This window comes from Tachypleus tridentatus, chromosome 13, assembly GCF_004210375.1.
Source record: "Tachypleus tridentatus isolate NWPU-2018 chromosome 13, ASM421037v1, whole genome shotgun sequence".
Classification (NCBI taxonomy): domain Eukaryota; kingdom Metazoa; phylum Arthropoda; class Merostomata; order Xiphosura; family Limulidae; genus Tachypleus; species Tachypleus tridentatus.
Window position 1 is genome coordinate 56,219,112 of NC_134837.1, and position 25,789 is coordinate 56,244,900.

A 25,789-nucleotide genomic window follows, 5' to 3' on the forward strand; every position below is an offset into this window, starting at 1 on the left:
TTCGTATTGTTTCAAATGCTTCTTGACTTTTATCTGTTTATCGAAATGTTACATCTTTCGTAGCTAACTCCATTAAGGATCTCTGAAAAATGTGGGCTAAATCTATAAAATCCTATGAATCTCAAAAATGTATGGACATCTTTTACTGTTTTTGGTACTGGATATTTTTTACAAACTTCTAGTTTCTTTGGGTCAGGTTTTAAACCTTCTGCAGTTACCACGTGACCTAAATATTCTGCTTCTTTTTGTAGCAACTGGAATTTACTACGTTTTAGTCTTAAGTCTGGTTGGTGTAACCTGTCAAAGATATGTCTTTTTTTTTTAATTGTTCTTCAAAAGCTGCGGAAAACTATAACACTATCTAAGTAATAAGGCATTCTGAATTTTGTAAGCCAGATACTACAACATCCATTAATCTCTAGAACTTTGAAGGAGTGTTTCGTAAACCAAACAATATTCTATTAAACCGTTGCTTACCCGAAGGCAGTACAAATCCAGTTTTAGCTTTGTCTGTTTGCCAATATCTATTTTGTAAATCCATGGACGAAAATATTTATTTTCACTTAACCTGTCTAGTATCTCGTGGATGTTGGGTAACCGATTAATGCCTTTGACTCTTTAAGCTTCTTAAATCCCCACAGAACATTAAATGACCATCATTTTTAGGAACTAATACGACTGGAGATACATATGGATAACTACTATCTTCTATTACACCTCGTTCAAATATTTCTTTTACACATTACTTTAGTTCTACCCTGTGCTTCTCTGACACTCTATAGGGTCTTTATGCTATACGTTTATTGTCACTTAATGCTGTCTTATGATTAACCTTATTTGTGCATTTATTACAATAATCTTTTCCTAAGAATATATTTCTATATTGATTTAGCAACCTGATTAATTTCTGTTTATATTTCTCTTGTACATTTTCTAATATATAGTTCCAATCTATTTTACTGTATAATGCCTATTTTTAGTTAGGTTCTCTGTTATGGTATTCTATAGTGGGTCTTTTTTTCTCTGTACTGCTGGCTTTGGCGCTTAGGTAGTGTCATTTTTCCCCCAATAATGTTTAATACTTTAATTAACACGGTGCTTCTTTCAGACATCTTACTGATACAAGCAGCTATGTAAACTTTTACTTATTCTATTTCGATAGGCTCAGTTTAATAGGTGTTCATTTTACTTAAAGTTTTCTCCTTTAACATCGGTGATAAGTTTACTTCCGGCAGGTACTTTAACTAATCTTACAGGTACTCTTTTTATAAGGTTCTCCTGTTGGGATGTTCTGTTGCTTACGTCATACATAACAGTAAAGACGCTTGAGGATTCTGACTTGCTGTTTCCATGCTTTAGTTTCTTAATCTTACTTTGCTTTACTTTAAATCCAATTATTTTTTCTTAGAATTCTCAGAATTATTGCTACTACTAAAAGTCTTTGCTAGACTTGTGACTTTTATTTCTATTTTCTTTCACTTGGTTTCTATTTAATCACATGGCCCGGCATGGCCAGGTGGGTTAAGACGTCCGACTCGTAACCTGAGGGTCGCGGGCTCGCATCCCCATCGCGCCAAACATGTTCGCCCCTTTTAGTCGTGGGGACGTTATAATGTGACGGTCAATCCCACTATTCGTTCGTAAAAGAGTAGCCCAAGAGTTGGCGGTGGGTGGTGATGACTAGCTGCCTTCCCTCTAGTCTTACACTGCAAAATTAGGAAATAAACTGATTTCCGTACATGCAAGTCTCAGATATGTCGGCTAAATAATGGGAAGGTTGAATACAAAGTTCGTGAAGTAATCTTAATTTGGATACCCAACTGAATTTTGAGTTATGTGAAAACAAAGAAATTGTACAAGTGTCATGTTAAGTGAAACAATCTTTCTTGAAAACAAAGGGAAATAAAAAAACAAAAGAATCAACGTACGATCTTTGGGAACACTTAGACGTTTGTCACTAATCTTGAATTGGTGAATAGAACTTCAGCTTTTCTTCTTTTAAGATGAATCTCTGCAGATATAGTCACTGTGTAAGGAAATTAAAATTGAGCAGAACTAAGGTTATGATCCAGTAAGAAATTTCGTTTTTTCTCTTACGATAGCGTCGCAACATGATTGGTCATTTTTTCTCAATATTCCTCATGCAAAACATAGAAACATTTCCACTGAGCCGATGAAATGACGCATCCTCATTTTCGAGGTCATGTGGTGGTAAGTTGGGCGGTAAGTCTTCGGTTCATAACGCTAAAATTAGAGGCTCGATTTTCCTCGATGTACACAACAGTTAGCTCAATGTGACTTTCTTATAATAACAACACATACATACATTTTCGAGATCATAGTAAATGTTGCTCCGAGAATGAAGACATAAAGTAAATAGAACTAAGCAATTTCAAAGGATCTTCCTGAACATGTATTTATAACAAAACGGGAGAGAAATGTTTGTTTGTTTTGAATTTCGCGCAAAGCTACTCGAGAGCTATCTGCGCTAGCCGTCCCTAATTTAGCAGTGTAAGACTAGAGGGAAGGCAGCTGGTCATCGCCACCCACCGCCAACTCTTGGGCTACTCTTTTACCAATGAATAGTGGGATTGACCATAACATGATAACGCCCCCATGGCTGAAAGGGCCAACATGTTTGGTGTGACCGGGATTCGAACCCGCGATCCTCAGATTACGAGTCAAACGCGTTAACTCACCTGGCCATGCCGGTTCCCATTACTAAAGATGGTGTAAAATATCAAAACTAATATCAAAGTGTGTGTTTTTTTATAGTAAAGCCACATCGGGCTATCTGCTGAGTCCATCGAGCTGACTCGAACCGCCGATTTTAACGTTGTAAGTCCGTAGACTTACCCCTATACTAGCGAGGAACATATTTCTTAAGAAGTTACTGAAATTAATTTTTGAAATTATCTTTTATTGGCAATTGAAGATGTTAAACTCAGATGTAGTGAATCTAAAAGTATTGACAGTTACAAAATAATGATCATAAATACGTGATGCATAAATTGAACTTTTTTATATAACCATTAAAATAGTCTGTAATAGAAGTGCATGTTATATTTATTTATATTCTTCATTTCTTAAATACTTTTACTATATGTTATGCTTTGTCGTTGCAACACACTCTGCAATCCTCCCATATTATTCTTCCTTTTGGACTGCAGTGAACGAGCGTGTAAGAAACGGTCATGGAAAAAGCGTGGCCACGTGGGAAAATTACAAAATATCCATTTAGCGCAATTGTGATAGATTTAGCATCAAGTTTATTTAATAAGAATATCTTTGTAGGATAAATGCTGAATGGTTAAGTAGGTTTGAAGCAGATATCGGTGAGTTTGTTATAATGATACTGTCGTTTCAAATTTCTGTTTTATTAGCGGTAGCGGTGGATTTATACAAATCAACCATATTGAGAATTAATTTTTCCGAGTTTAGAGAAAAGTCAAAGGCTGAGCACCGGTAACTATGTTACGTTAGACGTAGTCATTAAAAGAATAGGTATATATAATAAATATATATGAAGTGATGCACGTATTTTAAACTTAAGTAAAAAAAAGTAAACTTTTATGCACAGTGTGGATGCACTGGCTTATAAAAAAAAAAAAATAAAACCGTGAATATGGTTAACAAAAATCCAATAATTGAAAAATATATAATGTTTATAGTTACATGGCACTAAACTAAAATTCGCAATTACTGAATTAGAGTAACTGTACCGAGTCTACTTGGACGTTAAGTTATAAACATGTTACTTGTGTGTTAGTAAGCCTACTTCAGGTGTTTGTTAGAACGATCTAACGATAACATTTGTGATGCAGCTGTCAAAAGAGTAAATAAATAGTTTTTTATAGAACTTTTTGAATATCCATTTTTTCAAAATGAATTAAGCTATTATAAGTGAAAAGAAATGGATATATGTGTGCACCTTGTTACAACTCAAAACTTAGTTTAAACGATGTTACATAAATAATCATAAAATTGTCAAATTTTCAAAAGCATGAGATCAATGTTCCCACTACCAAAGTAACCAGACTAGTCCTAACTGATTGTTTAACATAGATAGACTTATCCCTCAAAAGTATAAAAAAATTGAAATTAATTTAACCTAGTACATATTCTGACAAACTATTCTACAATTTGTTAATTTACAGAGAACTCAGCTTGGACAAAGATGTTAACTTGACCGATACTAGGTTTGGAGTTTCAGGGGTTTTGAGTATTATTTCTGACTGTGATTGTGAAATGTCTGTTTTTCATTTTAACATCCCACACTCTGCTGGTCATAATTATGAAATCAAAAAAATGCGTATCTATCATTAGGCTACTCTTTGTTTTATACCATCACATGAATTTTCTGTCCATTTTTTTTATCATTGCATGAAATATTTAACCTTTAATTTAAATTATTGTGGGGCACCTTATTTCAGAAAATCAAGATAAGTAATAATTATCATATATATATGTTTATAAAATGCACAAACCATTTGAAAAACTTTCAAGTTGCTGATGAGTATTTTTTGTGAAATGCCAATTTACCGAACTTTGCATGTGACATGCAAAACTAACAAACCTATAACATTTTGGGTTTTCCATTGACCTCTTCTTTTTTTTAAAAAAGGGACAGAATTAGAAATTTAACATCACAAAACTTTTCCATTTTCTGTCAACAATGAAAGATCTCACTGTTTACCTATGTAGATTTTTCAGACTTTTGGATAAATATCATTAAAGCTAGGAGTTTGGTCTGGCAGTTTCCTTAAGCTATTTTCAAGACAGCTTTATACTCAACAATAACTGAATTAAAAAAAAATCCTCTCTAATTATAATTTTCAAGTTAGGCATCATTCTGTAGGATTACATAAAATCTACATTAAAAAAGAAAGTGATATTTTTCTACCTTAATGAGGTTTTCATTTAATCTCATAAAGGCATAGTTTATCTAAGGATAAAATCCCACACACATTTGATTGTAAGTTTTGAGTTAAGGAAATTATTGGCCTTTTTTTTTGTTTGGTCTTGTAATAATATTGTAAAGCTCTCTATTTAGTGATTTTGAGAACCTTCCATCTGTCAGTAGATTTTTACGTTCTTGGCAAGTTTAAATGTAACATATAATAATTAAAAGTTTTGAACCATTTAGGAAATGATTTTAGAAGCCATGTATTTCTTTCTATTTGCATTTTGTCATGCAGTTTTTTTCTAACGACATCATGCAATTTATGAAAATCTGTTTTCCTGAATTGAAGAGACTACAATTCAATAAGTGGTTTTGATAAAAACAGAAAGGTAGAAAGTGTTGTGATAATTTGTAAGACTACTGACATAAGAATATTTTAATATGAAGAAAATTAGGCCATTTATTCATGTAAAAATAATTTATAAAATGTCTTCAGTTTTATTTCTAAGTTATTACTTTTGTTTATTTAGGTTCTGTAAATATTAATTTGATAGTGGTAATAGTTGCTGAGCAATGCTTTTGTAAACATTTATGTACCATCTTACAGGTTAAAGACAAGTAACAAAATCAAAAGTTTGCAAGTTTCTTTTTTTGCACTGAGAAGAGTGCAAAATTTAACTTAATATTACACTCATTATACCTTATTTTATTAATTTTCCTTTTGTACTAATCATAGTTATTTCTATCATTTGATGAAGTGTATAGTAAAAGAAAGTTTTGCAATAAAACTTGTTCAACCTGTAAAGTTTGTTCTAGTGTATCTTTCCAAATTAGTTGGAGCTATTTGTTGGTTCCTTCCTGACCTGTACATGTGAATTCCTTTATCAGTTTGTTTCTAGTTTTAATTTTCTTATTTGTTTATCTTTATTTTTCTTTCATTGTGATTACTTTAGCATATTACAAAAATATTTAAAAAATGAAGAAATGGAATGTTTTATTTGTTTATCCATGTTCTCTTAATGTGTACTGTTTTTTAGGGCACTGTATTTTGAGATTTGGGTGAACTAGCTTGATCAAAGAAAACAAATGGCTGGACTGTCATCACATACCATTGTTGTTTGTTCCATCCCAGCAGTCATTGCTATTTTGTCAATTATTTGGATAGGAATGAAACAAAAGAAAAGACATAAAGAAAGTAAAGAAGAAAAACCTAATAGTAAACAAGAACTACACACATCAACGACAGATGTATCAAGTGGCATTCCAGACGTACATGAAAAAGCTGAGAAAATTCCCTCATGCCATGAAAAAGAGGCTGCTAGAGAAATAGCTGTAAAGATTGTTGATAACCTTAACAAAGAAGTTGAAAAGTATCATAAAGTACCTAAAAAGAGAGAGTTTTCAACAGCAGAGAAGATATTTGAAGCAGAACATTTAGATGAGAGAAAAGTGAATATTGAGTTTCCTCTGCACAATTTGAATACTGAGCTTATTGAAGATAGTGAATTAGGTACTGAGTATGAATATCTGCAAACAAATTCTGAAAATTATTCATTCACATTTAAGAAACATGATGAAAATAAAAGCTTGAATGTTTGGGAAAAAGAAAAGGTTGTTAACCCAAAATTTTTTAATTCTGTTGTAATGCATTCTGAACAGATTTCTCTACCTGATAGAAACGAAACTGCTGTAAAACCAGTGCACTGTAATGAAACAGTAACTAATGACAGAAGTTATGAAGTAGATACTGAAGCCATAGAAATGTTAACTGTAAGTCCAAATGATAAGCAATTTTCTCAAGTTACCACTGAAGGAGTACCTGATGTTTCATTTAGTTTAACAGAAGACAAAGGCTCTGGGACAAAGAGGAGCATTGACAAGTTGCAGTTAAATTCATTAAGAATGCTTATGGTTTCAGAAAATTGTAATGTTAATGATAATTCACTTGCTACTGTGTCAATGAGTGATTTGTGTACAAAGGTACATGAAGTTACAAAAGAAACAGATATTAAACAATTAAGTAATCAAGCCATTCAAGAAATGGACAGTAATAGTGTACTTTCATATCCTGTACAGTCAAGAGAACAAAATATTAAGTGTCAAAATGAAGAGTTGGCTAGTAATGGGTTAACACAGAAAAAACACATATATCAAGAAGTTAAAGAAGAGCAAATAATCATTCTAGGATATGCTACAGAAATGAATACAAATAAACAACTGACTTCATCCCAAAGTGAAGAGTTGGTTAGTAATAATGTAACACAGGAAAAACATGTCAGTTCAGAAGATTCTTCAGAAATGAGTCCAGAGCAGCAGCTGACATCTCGAAGTACAACACAAGAAAAATACTTTGAGGCAGAAGCTCAGAAAGGAAAAACTATTGACATGGAAGTTGCTTCAGGAATAGATACAAATGAGCAGATTACATCTCAAAATGAAGAACTTGTTAGGAAAGCTATAGCACATGAAAAACACATTGAAACAAAATTTAATGAAGAGCAAACAACTACCTTGGAAGATGTTTCTGGAAAGGATGAAAGCAAACAGCTGATATTCTTTCAAAATGAGAAACTAGATAATGGTGGAGAAGTACAGCAGAAACATACTAAGTTAGAAGGACAAGAAATGCAGACAAACATTTTGAAAGATGTTTCAGAAATTAATACAAGTAAGCAGCTGACATCAACCCAGAATGAAGAGCTTGTTAGTAATGTTTTAACACAAGTAAACAACATTGAAGCAGAAGTTCAGGAATTGCATACAGACAGTGTAGATGGTTATTCAAAACTGGATACAAGCCAACAGCTGACACGATTTGAAACTGATGAAATGGCTAGTTATGACTTAACACAGGAAGAACATATAAAAGCAAAAGGTAAAGAATTACATAAAGTCAGTCTGGAAGATTCTTCAGAAGTAGACACAAGTCAACAGCTGATGTCAGTTCAAAATGAACAGCTGTTTTGTTATGGTGTTACACAAGAAAATCATGATGAATCAGAAGTTCAAGAGTTGCAGAAAATCGTTCTGGAAAGTTCTTCAGAAATGAATATAAACCAACATCTGATATCACTCCAAGATCAAGAATTACTTAATTATTGTAAAACAGAAGAAAAACACTTTGAAGCAGAACTTCAAGAATTACAGAAACCCACTCTGGCATTTTCTTCAGAAATGGATACAAGCCAACAGCTGACATCACTCCGAGATGAAGAGCTTGTCAGTTGTGGTGAAACACAAGAGAAATACATTGAATCAGAAGTTCAAGAGTTGCAGAGAGTCAATTTGGAAGGTTTTTTAGAAATGGACACAAGCCAACAACTGATGTCACTCCAAAATGAAGAGCTGGTTAATTATGGTGAAACACAAGAAAAACACATTAAATCAGTTGAAGAATTGCAGAGAACCAGTGTGGAAGGTTCTTCAGAAATGGATACAAGTCGTGAGCTGACATCACTCCAATATGAAGGGCTGGTTGATTATGGTGAAATAGAAGAGAAACACTTTGATGCAGAAGTTCAAGAATTACAGAAAGTCACTCTGGAAGTTTCTTCTGAAATGGATACAAGCCAACAGCTGACATCACTCCAAGATGAAGAGCTTGTCAATTGTGGTGAAACACAAGAGCAATACATTGAATCAGAAGTTCAAGAGTTGCAGAGAGTCAACTTGGAAGGTTTTTCAAAAATGGACACGAGCCAACAACTGACATCACTCCAAAATGAAGAGCTGGTTAATTATGGTGAAACACAAGAAAAACACATTAAATCAGTTGAAGAATTGCAGAGAACCAGTGTGGAAGGTTCTTCAGAAATGGATACAAGTCGTGAGCTGACATCACTCCAATATGAAGGGCTGGTTGATTATGGTGAAATAGAAGAGAAACACTTTGATGCAGAAGTTCAAGAATTACAGAAAGTCACTCTGGAAGTTTCTTCTGAAATGGATACAAGCCAACAGCTGACATCACTCCAAGATGAAGAGCTTGTCAATTGTGGTGAAACACAAGAGCAATACATTGAATCAGAAGTTCAAGAGTTGCAGAGAGTCAACTTGGAAGGTTTTTCAAAAATGGACACAAGCCAACAACTGATGTCACTCCAAAATGAAGAGGTGGTTAATTATGGTGAAACACAAGGAAAACACATTAAATCAGTTGAAGAGTTGCAAAGAACCAGTATGGAAGGTTCTTCAGAAATGGATACAAGCCGTGAGCTGACATCACTCCAAGATGAAGGGCTGGTTGATTATGGTGAAATAGAAGAGAAACATTTTGATGTAGAGGTTCAAGAATTACAGAAAGTCACTCTGGAAGTTTCTTCTGAAATGGATTCAAGCCAACAGCTGACATCACTCCAAGATGAAGAGCTTGTAAATTATGGTGAAACACAAGAGAAACACATTGAATCAGAGGTTCAAGAGTTGTTGAAAGTTAGTGTGAAAGGTTCTTCAGAAATGGATGCAAGCCAACAGCTGACATCACTCCAAAATGAAGAGCTGGTCAATTATGGTGAAACACAAGAAAAACACATTGAATCAGTTGAAGAGTTGCAGAGAATCAGTGTGGACGGTTCTTCAGAAATGAATACAAGCCAACAGTGGACATCATTTCAAGATGAAGAGCTGGTTAATGATGGTGAAACACAAGAAAAACAAATTGAATCAGAAGTTCAAGAGTTGCAGAGGGTTAGTCTGGAAGGTTTTTTAGAAATGGACACAAACCAGCAGCTGGTGTCACTCCAGAATGAAGAGCTGGCTAGCTATGGTGAAACACAAGAAAAACACATTGAATCAGAATTTCAAGAGAGTCAGAGAGTCAGTCTGGAAAGTTCTTCAGAAGTGGATATGTGCCAACAGTTAACATCACTCCAAAGCCATGACCTAGCTAGTTATTGTGAAACACATGAAAAACATATTGGAGGAGAAGGTAAAGTATTACAGAGAATCAGTCTTGAAGATTCTTCAGAAATTGATACATATCAACAGCTGATGTCACCCCAAAGTGGTGATCTGCAAAATTATAGTGTAACACAGGGACAATACATTGAAGCAGAAGATCGAGATTTTCAGGATGTCAAAGGTTCATTAGAAATGGACACAAGCCAACGGCTGACATCATTCCAAGATGAAGAGCTAGGTAGCAAATGTGCAACACAGGATAAACTTATTGAGGTAAATGTTGAAGAGGGATATACAAATGGCATGGATAGTACTTCAAGAATAGATAAAAAACAGCAGTTGACATCATTGCAAAATGAGGAGGTAGCAAGCAATCAGATAACACAGCTAAAAATAATTGAATCAGAAGTTGAGGAACAGCAATCATTTCACCTAGAAAGTTCTTTAGAAAGGGATACAAAGCAGCAAATGACACTGGTCCAAAGTGGAGAGAGAGTTATTAATGCTATAACTCAAGAACAGTACGCTTTAGCAAAGGATCTTGAGGTACAGACATTTACCCTAGATGCTGCTTCAGGCATTGTTACAAACCAACATTTGACATCATCTCAAAGTGAAGAGCTGGCTAGTTATAGTATAATACAAGGAAAACATATTGAAGCAGAAGTTCAAAAAGCCAACCTATTTGGTGTTTCAGAAATATGTACAGAGCAACAACTGAAATCATCCCAAAGTGAAGACATGGTTATTTATGATGCAACACAGGAAAAGAAACATATTGAAGGAGAAATTCAAGTGGTGCAGGCATTTGATTTGGAAGCTATTTCAGGAATGGGCACAGATGAGCAGTTGGCATTGAGCCAAAGTGATGAGCTGAATAGTGCTTGTGGAACTTTTAAGAGACATGCTGAAGTAAAAGCTCAAGTTGAATTAACCCTAAATGAAGGACATTTTCATGAAGAGAAAACAAGTCAAAGGCTGGAGTCACCTCAACCAAAATATGTTAGTCATGTAGTTGACACTAGTAATACAAAATACAAAAAAACTCAGCTCGCCCACCCTCAACCACAAGATGCCCATAGTGCTGTTCTGTTTCATGATGCAAATAACCTTTCAGATGAACGGAATATAGAGAGCCCTCTTCATGGAACTCTCTCTGATGTTCAAAGTGAGGTAGGTTTGATATTTCTTCCAGTTTTGTATCTTCATAAGATCAACACTGAAATGGATTGTATAAAGGATTTACTTAGAGTTTAAAAATATATATTTAGTCAAGTGTGTGTGACAGTTATATTTAGATATAAAAAGTTAAATTGTTTTTCAGCACAAGTTTGAAATGTTACACTGCACACCTAATTAAAAAGTAGATGGCATTTGTAAAGGGTGGTCTATAGTAAAATTTTATGTTTAGACTTGTTGCATATATATGAGGTTTGATTTAGTTCTATTTTCAGGTCAAAACAAGGCATTTTACACAGACTGTAGACCAAAACAAAATCTAAATTGTTTCCAGGTTTGTTTGTTTTTTAATCTATAATTTGGAGATGGTCAAATAAATGTGGCATTACTTCTAGCATCAGTGTCTCTCACACTTCAGGCTTCATTGAAGAAATTTCTGCTTAGAACTGGAGATTTTTTAGTTTCTTCAAATAACTCATGAAATTATTAATGGTTTTATATCTAAATTTTGATTATTTTTTATTTGCTTAACTTGAAATAATTGTAATTTTTATTCTCTAGAATCATTATTTATATATTTAATAAATGTTAGCAAATTATTTTCAGGCTCAATTTTTATCATAGGGCTCCAGGTTTTATTGTGTATCAGGTTTGTTTGCTAAAATACAATTGTAGGTGTGGACTATTTTTTTTTCATCGGATAATACTTGCACTATTCCACTACTTTCTGGATAGGATTATATTTGATATGGACTGTTTTTCAGATAGTGTTATAATTGCTGATATAGACAACATTTTAGATAGGATTATATCTGCAGGTGTAGACTTTCTGTATAGGATTATGCCTGCAGGTATGGGCTATTTTTTTTTTAAAGAGGATTATATCTGAAGGTGTGGACTACTTTTCAAATAGAATTAAACATACATTAATAGTATTTTCTAAATAGGATTATACCTGCAGGTATCAACAACTTTCTAAATAGAATTATACTTCCAATGTGACATTTACTTCCATTCACAATGTTAGCTATTCTTGTTCAGTGCTGCCCTTTATATGTGAACTTGTTATTACACAAGATCTCTGCTCCCCCATGTTGGAATTATGTTCCAACATGTTTCTCAAGTAAATCATCATGCATCACCTCTTAACCAATAGTAGCAGGATATGCTCACTTGAAGCATGTGACTGCTCTTTTGGACTACCATTTCTCGTTTGGCAGTGTGTGGGTTAAAACATGCGCCTTTGTGCATGTAGTACTTCCAGTGTGACGCTTTTTTTTCTCTATACATAGTGGTTACTTTAAACTTTATTTTTATTCACTACACAAATTCATAATTCATATTTATCAGTTCATTCTTGTCACTATATTTCTGCACTCCAATTTTGTGAACCTTTTCTCTTGCAATGGATGCTAAAGTTTACATTAACACTTTGTGTGTTATACCAGCAACTAATTTTTTATCATGCTTTAGGTGTGGTTAATTTTATATATTTGGAGATCAATAAGTACACTGATAAACTTTTGTTCCTGGACATCATCCAGGCTGTTCCTGAGTTGACAGAACCTGTACCAAATGATGAGAACTTTGATTGCCTTTTCCCACCTCCAGAAGTTGCTGTTTCTTTTTCATTCACAGCCTGAGTAATTGTGCGTGTGATTGGGTCTCTATGGATTTTGTGTCTCAGGCTTGTGGTGTTTTATCCCTTTTTCCTATCTCTTATTCATTTCATCTTTTCTTATTGCACAAACAAGCTGCTCAGCCATTTTTGGTTTTTCCTCTCTTTCATATTATTTGGCTACATGCTAATAAATTTGTCTCACAGTTAAGCAAGGGAATCAGCATGCTGAACCCTAGGGAATTCTGATCAGTTCACCCTTTCTTATCATTGTGTGGACTATCCACTTTTAGACCAACAGTTTTTAGGTTCTTTGTTATCTATTTGAGGATTGGTTCTTGAGTCAAATGTTAATCTTATGCATGCCTAATATCCTTGCCTATGTCTTACCCTAACCACCATCTTACAGTGTCTTTTTTTCCACACATCTCCTATCTGACACTCTCCAGAGAAATTCCTGGGGGTTTTCTGCAAGTAATCTTACCCTTCTTCACTTTAGTCCATATTTTGTCTTTGGCTCTGGTGTTATGTAAGTAGTTTCTTTGTTGTTGGGACCATATAGGTCAGGATGCAGTTTAGGCTTGCATCCATTTACCTTGAATGTGTTTCAGGGATTTACATCTGACACTTTTTCTAAGACAATATTTGATATGGTCCCTGAAACTATCAAACTGTGGGTAACATTCTGCCACCAAAACACCCTTATGAGTTTTGTAGCCTTTTTGTCTCTTTGTGACTGCTGCTATTCTTCTTCCACTTTCTCCCTCCCTTCCTTATCAGTCTGGCTTTTTTCTAGTTATTGGCAGTATGACCCAGTTTCACATGGGAAGTTGCTTCCTTCATAGCTAGTTCCATGTGGTAGCCTTACATGGATGTTTTTCAACCCAAGTGAAAGTCTCACTGTTGGTCAACTAACAAGGGTTTTTCTGCTGACAAGCTTAATGTGGCTTGTGTGCCTTTTTAACTGCGAGTTCTCAGTTTCCTTGCTTTCCAGATACTGGGCAGCATTAGTGTATTCATACCTTTCATGTTTGCCACACAGTTTTTAACCTCTCTTGTTCTAACTGTGCTCATGCTTTTCTTCCAGATATGTTGAGCTCTTGGGCATCCTGCCCTTCCAGATAGGAACATTGATGTGGTCCTACATCCCCTTACTTTTACCTCCATTTGAACCAATTTCCTTATGTTCCTTGTTTTTAAATATATTTCTTTCTTATCTTAGCCTGTAGATGTTGATTGTTGGAATTGTTTGCCATTGATGTTTAACATGCACTTTATCCACCCTACCTATCTTCTTTATTTGGATCATTCCTTTCTCCCAGAGACCTCAACAAGTGGGGAGGGTTGTTCCTCCTTTTCTCCTATGTCCCTTCCTTCTGTATCCAATCCTTATCCTAAACTGGATCTGGATAGGCTTGTGTGTCTTAATGAGTGTCCTTCATGGTTATACAACCTGCACAACTTCCTTTTGGAAGTTGGTTGTTCCTCCTTTTCTCCTATGTCCCTTCCTTCTGTATCCAATCCTTATCCTAAACTGGATCTGGATAGGCTTGTGTGTCTTAATGAGTGTCCTTCATGGTTATACAACCTGCACAACTTCCTTTTGGAGTACATATTCCTGTCTTTTGATTCCATGACCATTTTTTTTACCAGTTGGGTCAGCCTTTTGGTTCAAATGGTCTATTTTTTCCTATATTCTTCTTTCTCCTATATCTTGTTCAATACAGATTTAACACCTCACTTCTCTTCATCATCATCCAGTGGAGGAGATTCTACATTCTGGTATGCAGACCACTCTCATTATGTTCATCTCCCACTATCTTAAACAAATCACGGTTTCCTCTTTGTCAGGGTTTCATCTGTCAACCATGATCATTCTTCAAACTTCGATAAGACTCTAACTGGTATGTTTGATTTATATTTTCTTTCTCTGAGGAATTTTTTTACTTCTTTCTCCAAAGGGTCCCACTCAATGGCAAGTGGTGCCTGATGAGGTAATCATGAATTCTAAATCTGCACTGTACAGCATGTTAATTCAAGCTTTATCTTTTATGGCTCTTCACACTCACCATCAAGAAAAGGTGTTTCACAAGATTGTTGAGTAATCTTGTGATATTTTGCTTCATAAATATACTCATCCAAGACCATATCACCCCTGGATGCATAGTTAAAATAGAAGGGGATTGTTGCCCATCTCTGACATGCTTTGAGTGAATAGTTTGGTATAGTCTGGTTTTGTAGTCACCCATTGCACTCTCTCTGGTGGTGATATTTCTTTGGACTCTCCATCTGCATTGTCACCCAAGATTCTTTCAGTTGAGTATGGGAGAGTCATTACCACTTTCCACTTTCAAACCAAAAGGGTGGCATGGAGGCACCCTTCTGTGTGGGTTCCACAAAAATTGGCTATAACTATTCAGTCAAAAGTAGGGTGGTGGTGTTCTGATAGTCCACATGCTACAACATATCACACACAACAATAAAATCTCAAGGACGGACGAAGAGAAAGCTGACTTATTAGCTGACTATTACAAATCCTCTTTTAGCGATTTAAACTCAGTAGATTTCGACACACAACACCAACACCATGTCAACAACTTCATAAATCCAAACCAAGTTTCATTCTCACCAGGATTCCCCGGCGAGACACTAGAAGCATACTCAAATTCAATCAATAGAAAAATAACCATAACCGAACTAAAGATTAATATCAAAAACTTGAAGAACACTTCCCCCGGACATGACCAAATACCAAATATTATTCTGAAAAAAAGTTCCACTCTCCTACTACCACACCTCACAAACATCATGAACATTTCACTAGCGACCAGGTATTACCCTGACACGTGGAAAAAAGCCATCATAACAACGATCCCCAAGAAACAAACTAATAGAACAAATCCAGATAATTTCCGCCCCATCAGTCTGTTAAGCTGCCTTGGCAAACTGATGGAGAGAATTATCTCCAACCGTCTCCTCCATTTTTTGCGAATCAAACAACATCCTTCCAGAATCTCAAAATGCCTCCAGAAAAATAGACAAACAACAGATCACCTCACATGACTCACGAATCAATCTACAAAGCTTACAACAACAATCAAGTAACCATCGGGTATTCCTAGATGTCAAAAAAGCATTCGACAGCGTTTGGCACAACGCCATCATATACAAACTAAATCACCTACAAATAAATCCCACGATAATCAAATGGATTTCAAATTTCTTAACCAATAGAACAGCACAAGTAAAAGTCAATAAAACCATATCCAAATTATTTAATATAACGGCAGGAGTGCCCCAAGGATCAGTCCTCTCTCCGCTTCTATACATAATTTTCGTCAGTGACATACCTTTTCCAAATCTAACATACACACACAATTCACAATACGCAGACGACATCGCAATCTGGAGCACCTCCAGAAACCCAGTAATGGCCATGTCTCGCGTACAAGAATCACTAAACAACGTCTCAACATGGAGCAACAAGTGGAGGGTCGTGTTAAATCCAACAAAAACACAAGCAATCACCTTCTATAGAAAACTAAAGAAGCAAAGAAAAAAATCTAGAAAAAATAAAACTATCACTTGGAAACACAGCCATTAACATGAGCAAAAACATCACATTCCTTGGCGTCACTTTCGACACAAAACTAACATGGAAAAAACACATAAACAATATACACTCATCAATCAGAAAAAGGATGTCATATCTAAAGACTATAACTGGTAAACAATCGAAATGCGCACCGAACACCATTATACAAATATACAAGGCTTACATCCGTCCACTAATAGAGTACGGATGTCAAGTAACATACAATATGTCAAACAACACACTCCAGAAAATCCAAGTGCAACAAAACAGAATATTAAAATCCGCATTCAGCCTACCATCATTTATGCCAACAAATTATCTACACCAAATTAGTAATTTACCAACTATAAGAGATAGAATAACAGAACTTTCTCTCAAATATTATCTAAAAGCAGAAAATAGAAACAAACTAACGGCATCACTACACAAATTATCAAGTGCACCAACAAAATACATATCACCTTACAACATATTTCAAGAATCACAATCCACTCAACAAAGAATCTAAATAAATAAAATCCATGTTATTAACATGAATTCCTTTTTTTCAGGTACAGGGCAACGACAGGCAAAACTTTCGGCGCTTGTTGTATGAAAGTGGGTTTTCTTGGGGCACTCCCGTTTCTCCCCACATCAAAACCTTTAGGCATTGGATTTCTAGATCCCAGCCCAGGCAACTCTTTTGCCAGACCCTGAATCGTGCCATTTGATTTGATCTGGATTTGAATGAATTATATTCATGTTCACATCTGCCCAACTTCTTCCTTTCGGGACAGGTCCCGGCCTTTCTTTCCACTGCTGCCTTTGCCTCCACCCAAAACAACATTTAGAGAGACATCCTCCACCCAAAAAGTCAAGAATAATAACGATAATTAATTTATTAAAATAATAATAATAAGAAAAAAACACCACTTAATCTTAATAACAATCCACGAAAGGGGACGAAGAGGAACTACAAAGTTCCTGAACATCCCAGTTGGAGAGAGAACTCTTCTGATTTCTCTCTCTCTAAACTGAACCCCTGCCACATTAGTTTAGTTTAGTTTTAGTTTCTGATAGTCCAGATGAGACATGTCTTCCAGAGGAGTTGAACCATCAGCTGTAGCCTCCTGATATTGTTTTCACAATCATTGGAGTTGAGTCATCACCTTACTGGATGATGTAGCCCACTGATACCATTTACATAGCCACCTGAGTTGAGCTGTCAAAATTGCAGCTCACCCCTTCAGTTTGCAGCCCTCATCGTACTCTTGCATTGATGTTGATACCCTGTGAAGAGGTTTTAGGTTAGAGTGAATCAATCAACAAAAGTCGTCACATGAGCTTGGGTTGTATATCTTCTTCTCCCAGCTAGTCTGTATTGTGGAATTTGTTATGGTTCTGTCCTTGACTATCTTTTGGGGATGTTATTGCCTATGGATGGTCTTAGCCTATGCTAGGATTGAGTTAGTTGATTCTGTGCAATAGACATCCTTTTCATACTGGATATCAGTTTCTAGGTCAGTAGATTAGAAGTATTCCTCAAGTTATACCCAGGAATTGGTGTAGGTCGTAATTCCTGATTTTTAGGTTTGAGGCAAAGATGTCATAATTTTCATTTTACCCTTGCATTGATAGTATCCCATAAGGAAGTTTTGGATGTAGTTGACTTACTGAGTACAGTCTGCCATGCTCTAGCCACTCTATACCCGTTGGCAAATCCTTGTTTACCCACTTTTTACTTATGGGATTGAGTCGTCTTTGTTTGCTTTGATTAGGATCACTTTTTTACCACATTATTTCTCACTTGGTTGTGTTCTTCTTTCTTCTCTGATATTTTACACATTACACATGTGGGTGAAAAGTATACCTGGCTTAGAAATGGTGCATTTCCCTTCTGATCTTTGGATCTATATCTATCATTTTCAGGGGTATTTTTTGGATGCTTTTGGGAGTACTTTTGTTTCCTTGTAGTGGTCTCTCCTCAGTGTGGGATTTTAGTTCCTTTTGTGAAAGGAGATAAGTACTATATTAGAAGTTACATTTTTCCTTTACTGAAAATGTATTTCTGATAGTTATTTACCACCTCTCACACTTCTTGCTCTTCTGCTCCTCTCCTGGTGCTGACACCTGCCAAACTTCAAAGTGATAGGTAGAGGAGTGTTTAGGGAGTTGCATGCATCATGTGAGTATATCCTGCTACTGTTAGTTAAGAGGTGACACATGATGATTTATCTGACACACATATTGGAATATAATAATTCCAAAAGGGGAGAGAGTGAAAAGTTTGTGGCATACATAAAGAAAACTTTTGCATATAGAGGGCAGTGCTGGATGAGAATAGCTACTCTCGTAAGCAGAGGTGAATACTTGTTGGAAATACATTTTCACTACCGGAAAATTATAACTTTAAGGTGTGGATTACTTTTTATGTGGGATTATATCTGCAGATGCAGAATACTTTTAATATAGGATTATATTTGCATGTGTAAATTACCTTCTAGATAGGATTAAACCTGCAAGTGTGGACAATTTCAGTATAGTATTATCCTATTGGTATGGATAACTTTCTAAGTAGGAATATACTTGCAGGCTTGCACTACTTTCTAGATAGAACTATACCTGCAGGTGTGGACATTTTTCTCTTTGGCTTATACGTACTTGCTCTTAGGTTTATCAGTATCATTAGTGTTATTTCCTTATTTTGGCACACAAGTTATCTTGAAAGAATAGTGGATTTGTATTCACTTCTGGTTGTGATCTAAATTTGTAACCTTAAATAGTCAAGGTATAAATCTTATTCAGTATGTTAGATATAGAGGCTGTTGTCATCTTGAGCTTGTGAAACTTCTAGTAATAAAAACTTATTGTGCACAGCATTTTTGTTATACATATAATCCTAGGGATCAACTGATAGCAGTAAAGGAGCAGGTGATATCCAGTCTGGAATTGAACCTTCACAAGCTTTGCAAGCTGAGTCTGTGATTACTGTCTATGAGTTTGAGCTTCCTCAAGACCTCTGTGGGCGTTTAATTGGCCGTCAGGGAAAGCATGTCAGTTACATCAAGCACCGTTCAAATACAAAGATTTCCATAAAAAGGCATCCCTTTAATCCACATTTAGAACTGTGTGCAGTGGAAGGTGAGAAACTAGTTTTATTAAAAATGTATAAAGTAAGTTAATTATTTAATATAGTAGCTCTCATTGAAAGCTAAATTTTGTTCCCTCATGATAACAGTTTCTTAATTCAGAAAAAGTTTTCCTTTGTTAAGGAGTTGAAAATATTGTTAATAACAAAGGACCCAAATGATGATCAGTGACTTTCCTGGACTTTTCTTTCTTTACAGAAATACAGTGCCTTGCAAAAATTATTCACCCCCTGCTAAGTTTCCACATTTGGTTTCTGTGTGAGCTTGCAATCATAAAAGTTTCAAGTGGAACTTTATATTTAGAATCTACCCAATTTACTTCAAGCTGAGAAAGCCAAAAACAACTGATATAATGTAAGTTAGATTTTCTTAGAAGATTAGAATATTCTCAATTGAATAAGTATTCAACTCTTTGCTATATCAACCGTAAATTGTTCATGTGCTGAAGATAAGTTTGAAAGGTCATAAAATTAGTGAAATGATCTTTGTCTGTGTATAATAAAAGATGTTTAACTGGTTTTTAAAGTAAATGCATCTGTTCAAGCTACAACTCACATAGTGATATGAGAAACCCATCAGAAGACCAAGGAGCTTTCCAAATAAGTTGGGGATAAAATAATAGAGAAACACAGATCTGGAGAAGTATAGTGAAGCCTATCATTAAGAAGTGGTATGTGATTCATACCATCCACTCGTTACCCAGATCAGGTCACCCTTGTAAACTAAGCAGCCAGGCAAACAGGAAGCTGGTTAGAGATGCCACTGTGAAGCCAATAGTAGCTTTGAAAGATTTGCACATTTCCGTTTCTGAGATATGAGTCGTGTTCATACATTGATAATATCCTGGTCCTTACACAAAGCTAACGTGCATGGGCAAGGGGCAAGAAAGGACTATAAGTGAAAGAAATCTTGAATTTCATATAATAGAGTTTTATACAAAGCATGTAAATGATAGTGCAGATGTTGCAAAAGGCTTTATGGCCAGACAAGATAAAAATTGAGCTTTCTGGTCTAAATGAAAGAAAGATATGTCTGGCATATGCCTAATAAAGCACATCTCTAGGTTAACATCATCTCAACTGTCAAGTATGGTGGTGGCAACAACATTTTATGGAGATGCTTCTCATCAGCAGTCAGGATTGAGGGAAAGATGGATGGTGCAAAGTACAGGCAAATCTTAAAGGAAAACCTGTTTGAGTCAGCCAAGAATCTAGAATTGGGTCAAAAAATTTACATTTCTGCAGAACAATGATCCTTAGCATGAGGCTAAAGCCACACTGGAGTGGTTTCAAAAGAATACGAGGTCTGTTCAAAATATATGCGGACTGTTTGAATTGCGCGGCTCCAGTTGGTTCCAGGGGAATCTGCTTGGTGTCGCTAGGTTTGCACAGATCAGCTGATTACGACACCATTTCCCGATTGCAGATATCTTCATTTGTGTATTAGCTACGCGGTTTTAAGTGAAGTGCAATTTTTTTCGTTTGGCGGATTTCAGAATGAATGACCTGAAGGAGCAATGACTTGCTGTGAAATTTTGTGTTAAACTTGGAAAATCTGCAACTGAAACTTTTGCTATGCTTAACACAGCTTACGGTGATGTTGCTATGAAGTGTATGGCATGTTTCAAGTGGCATGAACGTTTTAAGGATGATCGACAGTCCATTGAAGATGATGAGCTTCCTGGACGTCCTTCCACGTCAACTGACGATGCACACGTCGACAAAATCAACACCCTGGTGTGGGCAAATCGACGTCTGACTGTCAGGGAGCTTGCTGAAGAGTGTGGGATATCAGTTGGATCTTGTTACGAGATTTTGACCGAAAAATTGAAGATGCACGGCGTTGCTGCGAAATTTGTGCCTCAGAACTCGTGAGTTTTTTGGCCAAACACTCAATAACTGTTCTTCCCCACCCTTCCTACTCACCTGACCTTGCTCCTTGGGAGTTTTTCTTGTTCCCCAAACTCAAAAGACCCTTGAAAGGAAGAAGATTTGAGACGATTCCCGAGATTAAGGCAAATGCGATGAAGGAGCTGGAGGACATTACAAAAGAAGCGTACCAGGACTGTTTCAACAAGTGAAAACACCGTTGGGATAAGTGTGTGCGTTGGGGAGGAGAGTACTTTGAAAGGGGTCCCAGATCTGTAACTTCTAAATAAAGTACATTTTGTTTTATGACGTCAGTCCGCGTATTTTTTTAACAGCCCTCGTAAAGTGAATGTCTTGTAGTGGCCCTCACTTGAATCCAATATAATATGTTTGGTGAGATTTGAAGATTGTAGTCCACCAACAGTCCCCAATGAATTTGTTTGATTTGGAACAATTTTGTCAAGAAGAATGGGCAAAAATTACACCATATCATTGTGCAAAGCTGGTAAAGACTTACCCAAAAAGACTTGCAGCCATAACCATCAGTGTTTCCTTGGGTTATACCATCACTGTTTGTTCCTCTGTCTGTCCACTAAGAGATCTATAATCAATCAGACCTTGATACTCTCATTGAACACTTGCTTTCTCCCTTTTTACTCCTGGGAGATTTTAATGTACATAATCCCCTTTGGGTTGGTGCTGATATTGATGGGAATGGTTATTCTGTAGAACTTATGCTCTTGGATCACAATCTTTCTCTTTTCAATACTGGTTCTTATGTTTATTTTCATGCACCTAGTCAGTCTTTTACTGCTATTTATCTCTATCTGCTCCTCTTCACTTTTCTCTCATTTCTCTTAGGGGGTGACAGTGATCTGTGGAGCAGTGATAATTTTCCTGTCATTTTAAGGGAAACTGGCCATGGTTGATGCCACCTGACTCACCTGCTTCGGTGGAAGGTGGACCAGGCCAACTAGCCCTCTTTCCCTGCTCTCTCAAAACTTGATCTTGCTGTTGTTTGTAAGCCATTGTTAGAGAACTGTGTGGCAGCAGTGACAGACTGTATTGTAGAGGTAGCTGCTCAGCATTATTCCTAAAACCTCAACATTTTTTTCATGATATCCTCATATGTGGTGGAATCCTGCCTGCCATATGACACAGAAGACTCAAAAATGGGGCTGAGATACTTTGTAGGTATCCTACACTGTCAAACCACATCACTTTTTAGCTGGCATGTGCACATGCTCAGTAGGTAAGACATCAAAGCCAGAAGGAATCTTGGACTAAGTTCACAACCAGCATCTCTTCTACCACTAGATAAGAGTCATATGGGACAAGATTCAGAAGGCCAGCAGGCAGTATACTTCTGTCTACCTTTCAATCTTGGTCTCTGATGCTCAGAGCATCACCATTACTCTAGGTGAAAGCTTTTTCCAGGCATCTAGCATTTCTGTTTCATCCCCCACTTTTTGTTCATCAAGACTTAAACAGAGCAATCATCTCTTTCCTTTTTGGCTGATCATTTCTATGATTATAATCACCCCTTTACACTGGTGGAACTCAGTATTGCTCTTCATTGATCGAGCAGTACATCAGTTGGATGTGATGATATTCACTTCGAGATGCTGCACCATCTCTCTATTCTTCTGGATTGTTTTTAACCAGATCTGACAGGAGATTGCTTTTCCTGATGCTTGGTGCCAGGCTATTGTCCTCTCTTTTTCTAAGCCTGGGAAGGATCCTAAGATTTCTTCAAACTATTGTCCAATTGCTTTGAAGAGCTGTCTCTGTAAGATCTCTTCTGGTTTGGTTCCTGGAACCAAACAACCCCCTTTCTCTCACCCAGTATGTGTTTTGACAACAGCTCTCCACCATGGACCCTCCTGATTCAACTTGAAACATCAACCAGGGAAGCCTTTCTCAAGTGACATCTTGTTTCTGTATTTCTTTATCTTTAGAAGGCTTATGATACTGCATGAGTGTATGGCATTTTCTGAGACCTCCATTTGTATGGGTTGCATTGCCATTTGCTCATTGTTATCAAAATTTTGTTAAGGGACTGGCAGTTCTAAGTTTGTGTGGGTACAACATTTTCCTGTTCTTTCCCACAGGAACTTGGAGTCCCTCAGAGCTGTGTCTTGAGTGTCACACTTCTAAGCATAATGTCATCACTGGAGATCTCTCTCCTACAGTTGCAAATGGACTCTGTGTTGATAATTTCCACATTTTGTGTCAGTTGTTGAGCATAATGCTTATTGAGAGACAGCTAAGATTGCTCTCAGTTGTTTACCGAAGTGGACCACAGCAAATGGTTTTCTTTTTCTCTCTCTAAAACCAATATAGGTATTTACCTATGTCCTGAGCTCTGTCTTGGTGAAGTTGTACTTCCTGTGGTCTCTGAAGCAAAGTTCTTGGTGCTTATACTTCATCATTAGCTGGCTTTCATTCCACACATCAAGCAACTCCATGTCCTCTCTTCCATCTCTTGGGGAGTGGGTAGATTTTTTGTACTAAAGATCTGTTGTGTCTTCATTTGATCAAAACTGGACTATGGGTCTATGGCTCTGCCAGGACTTTGATCTTGAAAATGTTGGACCTTGTTCACCATCTGGGGCGTCAGCTCTGCACAGGGGTGTTCAACACTTCTCCAGTCCAGAGTTTGTATACTGAGCCTCATGAACCTCTTTGACACATCCATTGTTTGTAACTGTAACTGTACTTCAAAACTTCACTCCTTACTGCATCATCCACCTGGGGTTGCGTTTTCTTTCGTGGATGGGCCATACTTTTCAGAATAGGCAGTCTGCCATGATTTCATTTGGCCTTTATATTCAGGTGTAGCTGGTTAAATTGGATTTGACCTTTGATGACATTGCTGTCTCCACTGGTCAGCCCATCAAACTGTGGCTTCTTACCATCCCCACCTATGACCTTTTTTTGAGCCATCTGAGAAAAGCAGACATTCCCAATTGGAAGTACTGTCTTCTCTTTGTCAAACATCTTTAGAACCATTCTTCCATTCCCATTTAATTGGATGATTTGAAATCAGATGACTCAGTAGAGTGCCCGGCGTGGCCAGATGGGTTAAGGCATTTGACTCATAATCTGAGGGCCGTGGGTTCGAATCCCCATCATGCCAAAGATGTTCGCCCTTTTTGCTGTGGGGGCATTATAATGTGATAGTCAATCCTACTATTCATTGATAAAAGAGCAGCCCAAGAGTTGGTGGTGGGTGATGATGACTAGTTGCCTTCTCTCTAGTCTTAATTAGGGATGGTTAGAACAGATAGCCCTTGAGTAGCTTTGCACAAAATTGAAAAAAATGAACAATAGATCAGTGTACTTTGTCTTGGTTTGTTCATTCAGTGGTTGCACACAGGATCCACTTTACAGTTTCTGTTTCACTCCTGAATTGCATGCCATTTCTCTTGCTGTGGAACATGTAGGAGTTATGCAGTACATAAATTGTACAATTTACATAGACTCACTCAGCTCTATACTGGCCCTGGAATTGCTTCATGTTGGTTCTAACCCTGTTTTCATAGATATTCAAAACTGATTGGTCCATTTCTCTTCATCATTTATTTCTATCCAGTTCTTCTGGATACTGGGCCATGTTGGTATTTGTGGGAACAAGCTCTCTGACACTGCAGCTATGTCCATCTGCTCTGGTGCTATTAGGGCTGTGTCTGTCCCATACATGTATCCAAGGTTTGGCTCTGCACCAGTTGGCAGTCGACTTGGAGTGAGCAACGTGATAACAAGCATTTCCAGATCAAATCTTCTATTGCTCTGTGGCCATCTTGTTTTCATAAGGATCAGTTTTTTAACTCATTGTTTTCTTTTATCTGGAACTGATGCACCTTTGTGATGCTCAAGTCACAATAGTCCATATTTTACTGTTGTGCCATCATTATGACCATGATCAATGTTATCATTTTAGACAAGTTTTTACCAAGAGTTCACCATTGATGCTGTACAGTGTCATTGACGATGGTGACACTGTCCACCTTACTACTGTTTTTTAACTCTAAGTGTTTTTTAACAGTTGTTTGAAGTTTGTTTAGTTTAACTTTGATTAATTTTTACATTTTATACAATTTTACTTTTTCTTTTTTTTACTGGTTGTTTGGCACAGATAGCTTAGCTGCTTTACACTAATAAATGCCAATGAACTAATCTTGAATAAACATATTTATTAAAAAAATTGTTTACATTATTTGTATTTCATTCAAATATGACATTATTGGTATTGGGTGAATATTTTTTGAAAGGCACTGTATCCATGCAGCAGATATGAAACTTTTGTCCATTTTTCTAATTTAGAAAGTTATGCAAGCACTTCAACAAAAATTTGATATATGTTTTCTTATATTATTGTTTCTTTTTGTTATTTTTTTTTACATCTGTTTGTTTTATGTATATTTGAAGTCACCCATAAGTTGCTTGTTATGGTGTGGAAATTATGCATGTTAAATTTCGTATTGTCACTACCCTCCTGTGCAATTTCCTTGGTGGAAATCTTTTAGCTATAACAGAAGCAGAGTTTAACTTTTGTTAACAGGGTAAAATATTTGCATGGATTCTTATAGAAGAAGA

At 36.3% G+C, this 25,789-nt stretch overlaps 1 protein-coding gene across 5 annotated transcripts in view; it reads left to right on the forward strand.

Moving 5' to 3' along the window:
* Positions 1 to 3,151: 3,151 nt before the first annotated feature.
* The window catches only part of LOC143241104 (uncharacterized), a 33,937-nt gene continuing 11,299 nt past the window's right edge, over positions 3,152 to 25,789 (forward strand). For 3 of the 5 annotated variants that reach the window (XM_076484657.1, XM_076484658.1, XM_076484660.1), the window contains exons 1-3: positions 3,152 to 3,335; positions 5,941 to 10,975; positions 19,077 to 19,314. In XM_076484657.1, coding sequence (XP_076340772.1) covers positions 5,990 to 10,975; positions 19,077 to 19,314 — 5,224 coding nt within the window. In that variant the 5' untranslated portion in view covers positions 3,152 to 3,335; positions 5,941 to 5,989. Of the gene's footprint in view, positions 3,336 to 5,940; positions 10,976 to 11,256; positions 11,316 to 19,076; positions 19,315 to 19,520; positions 19,677 to 25,789 lie in introns of those variants that run through there. The other 2 variants (XM_076484661.1, XM_076484662.1) reach the window with 2 other exon arrangements.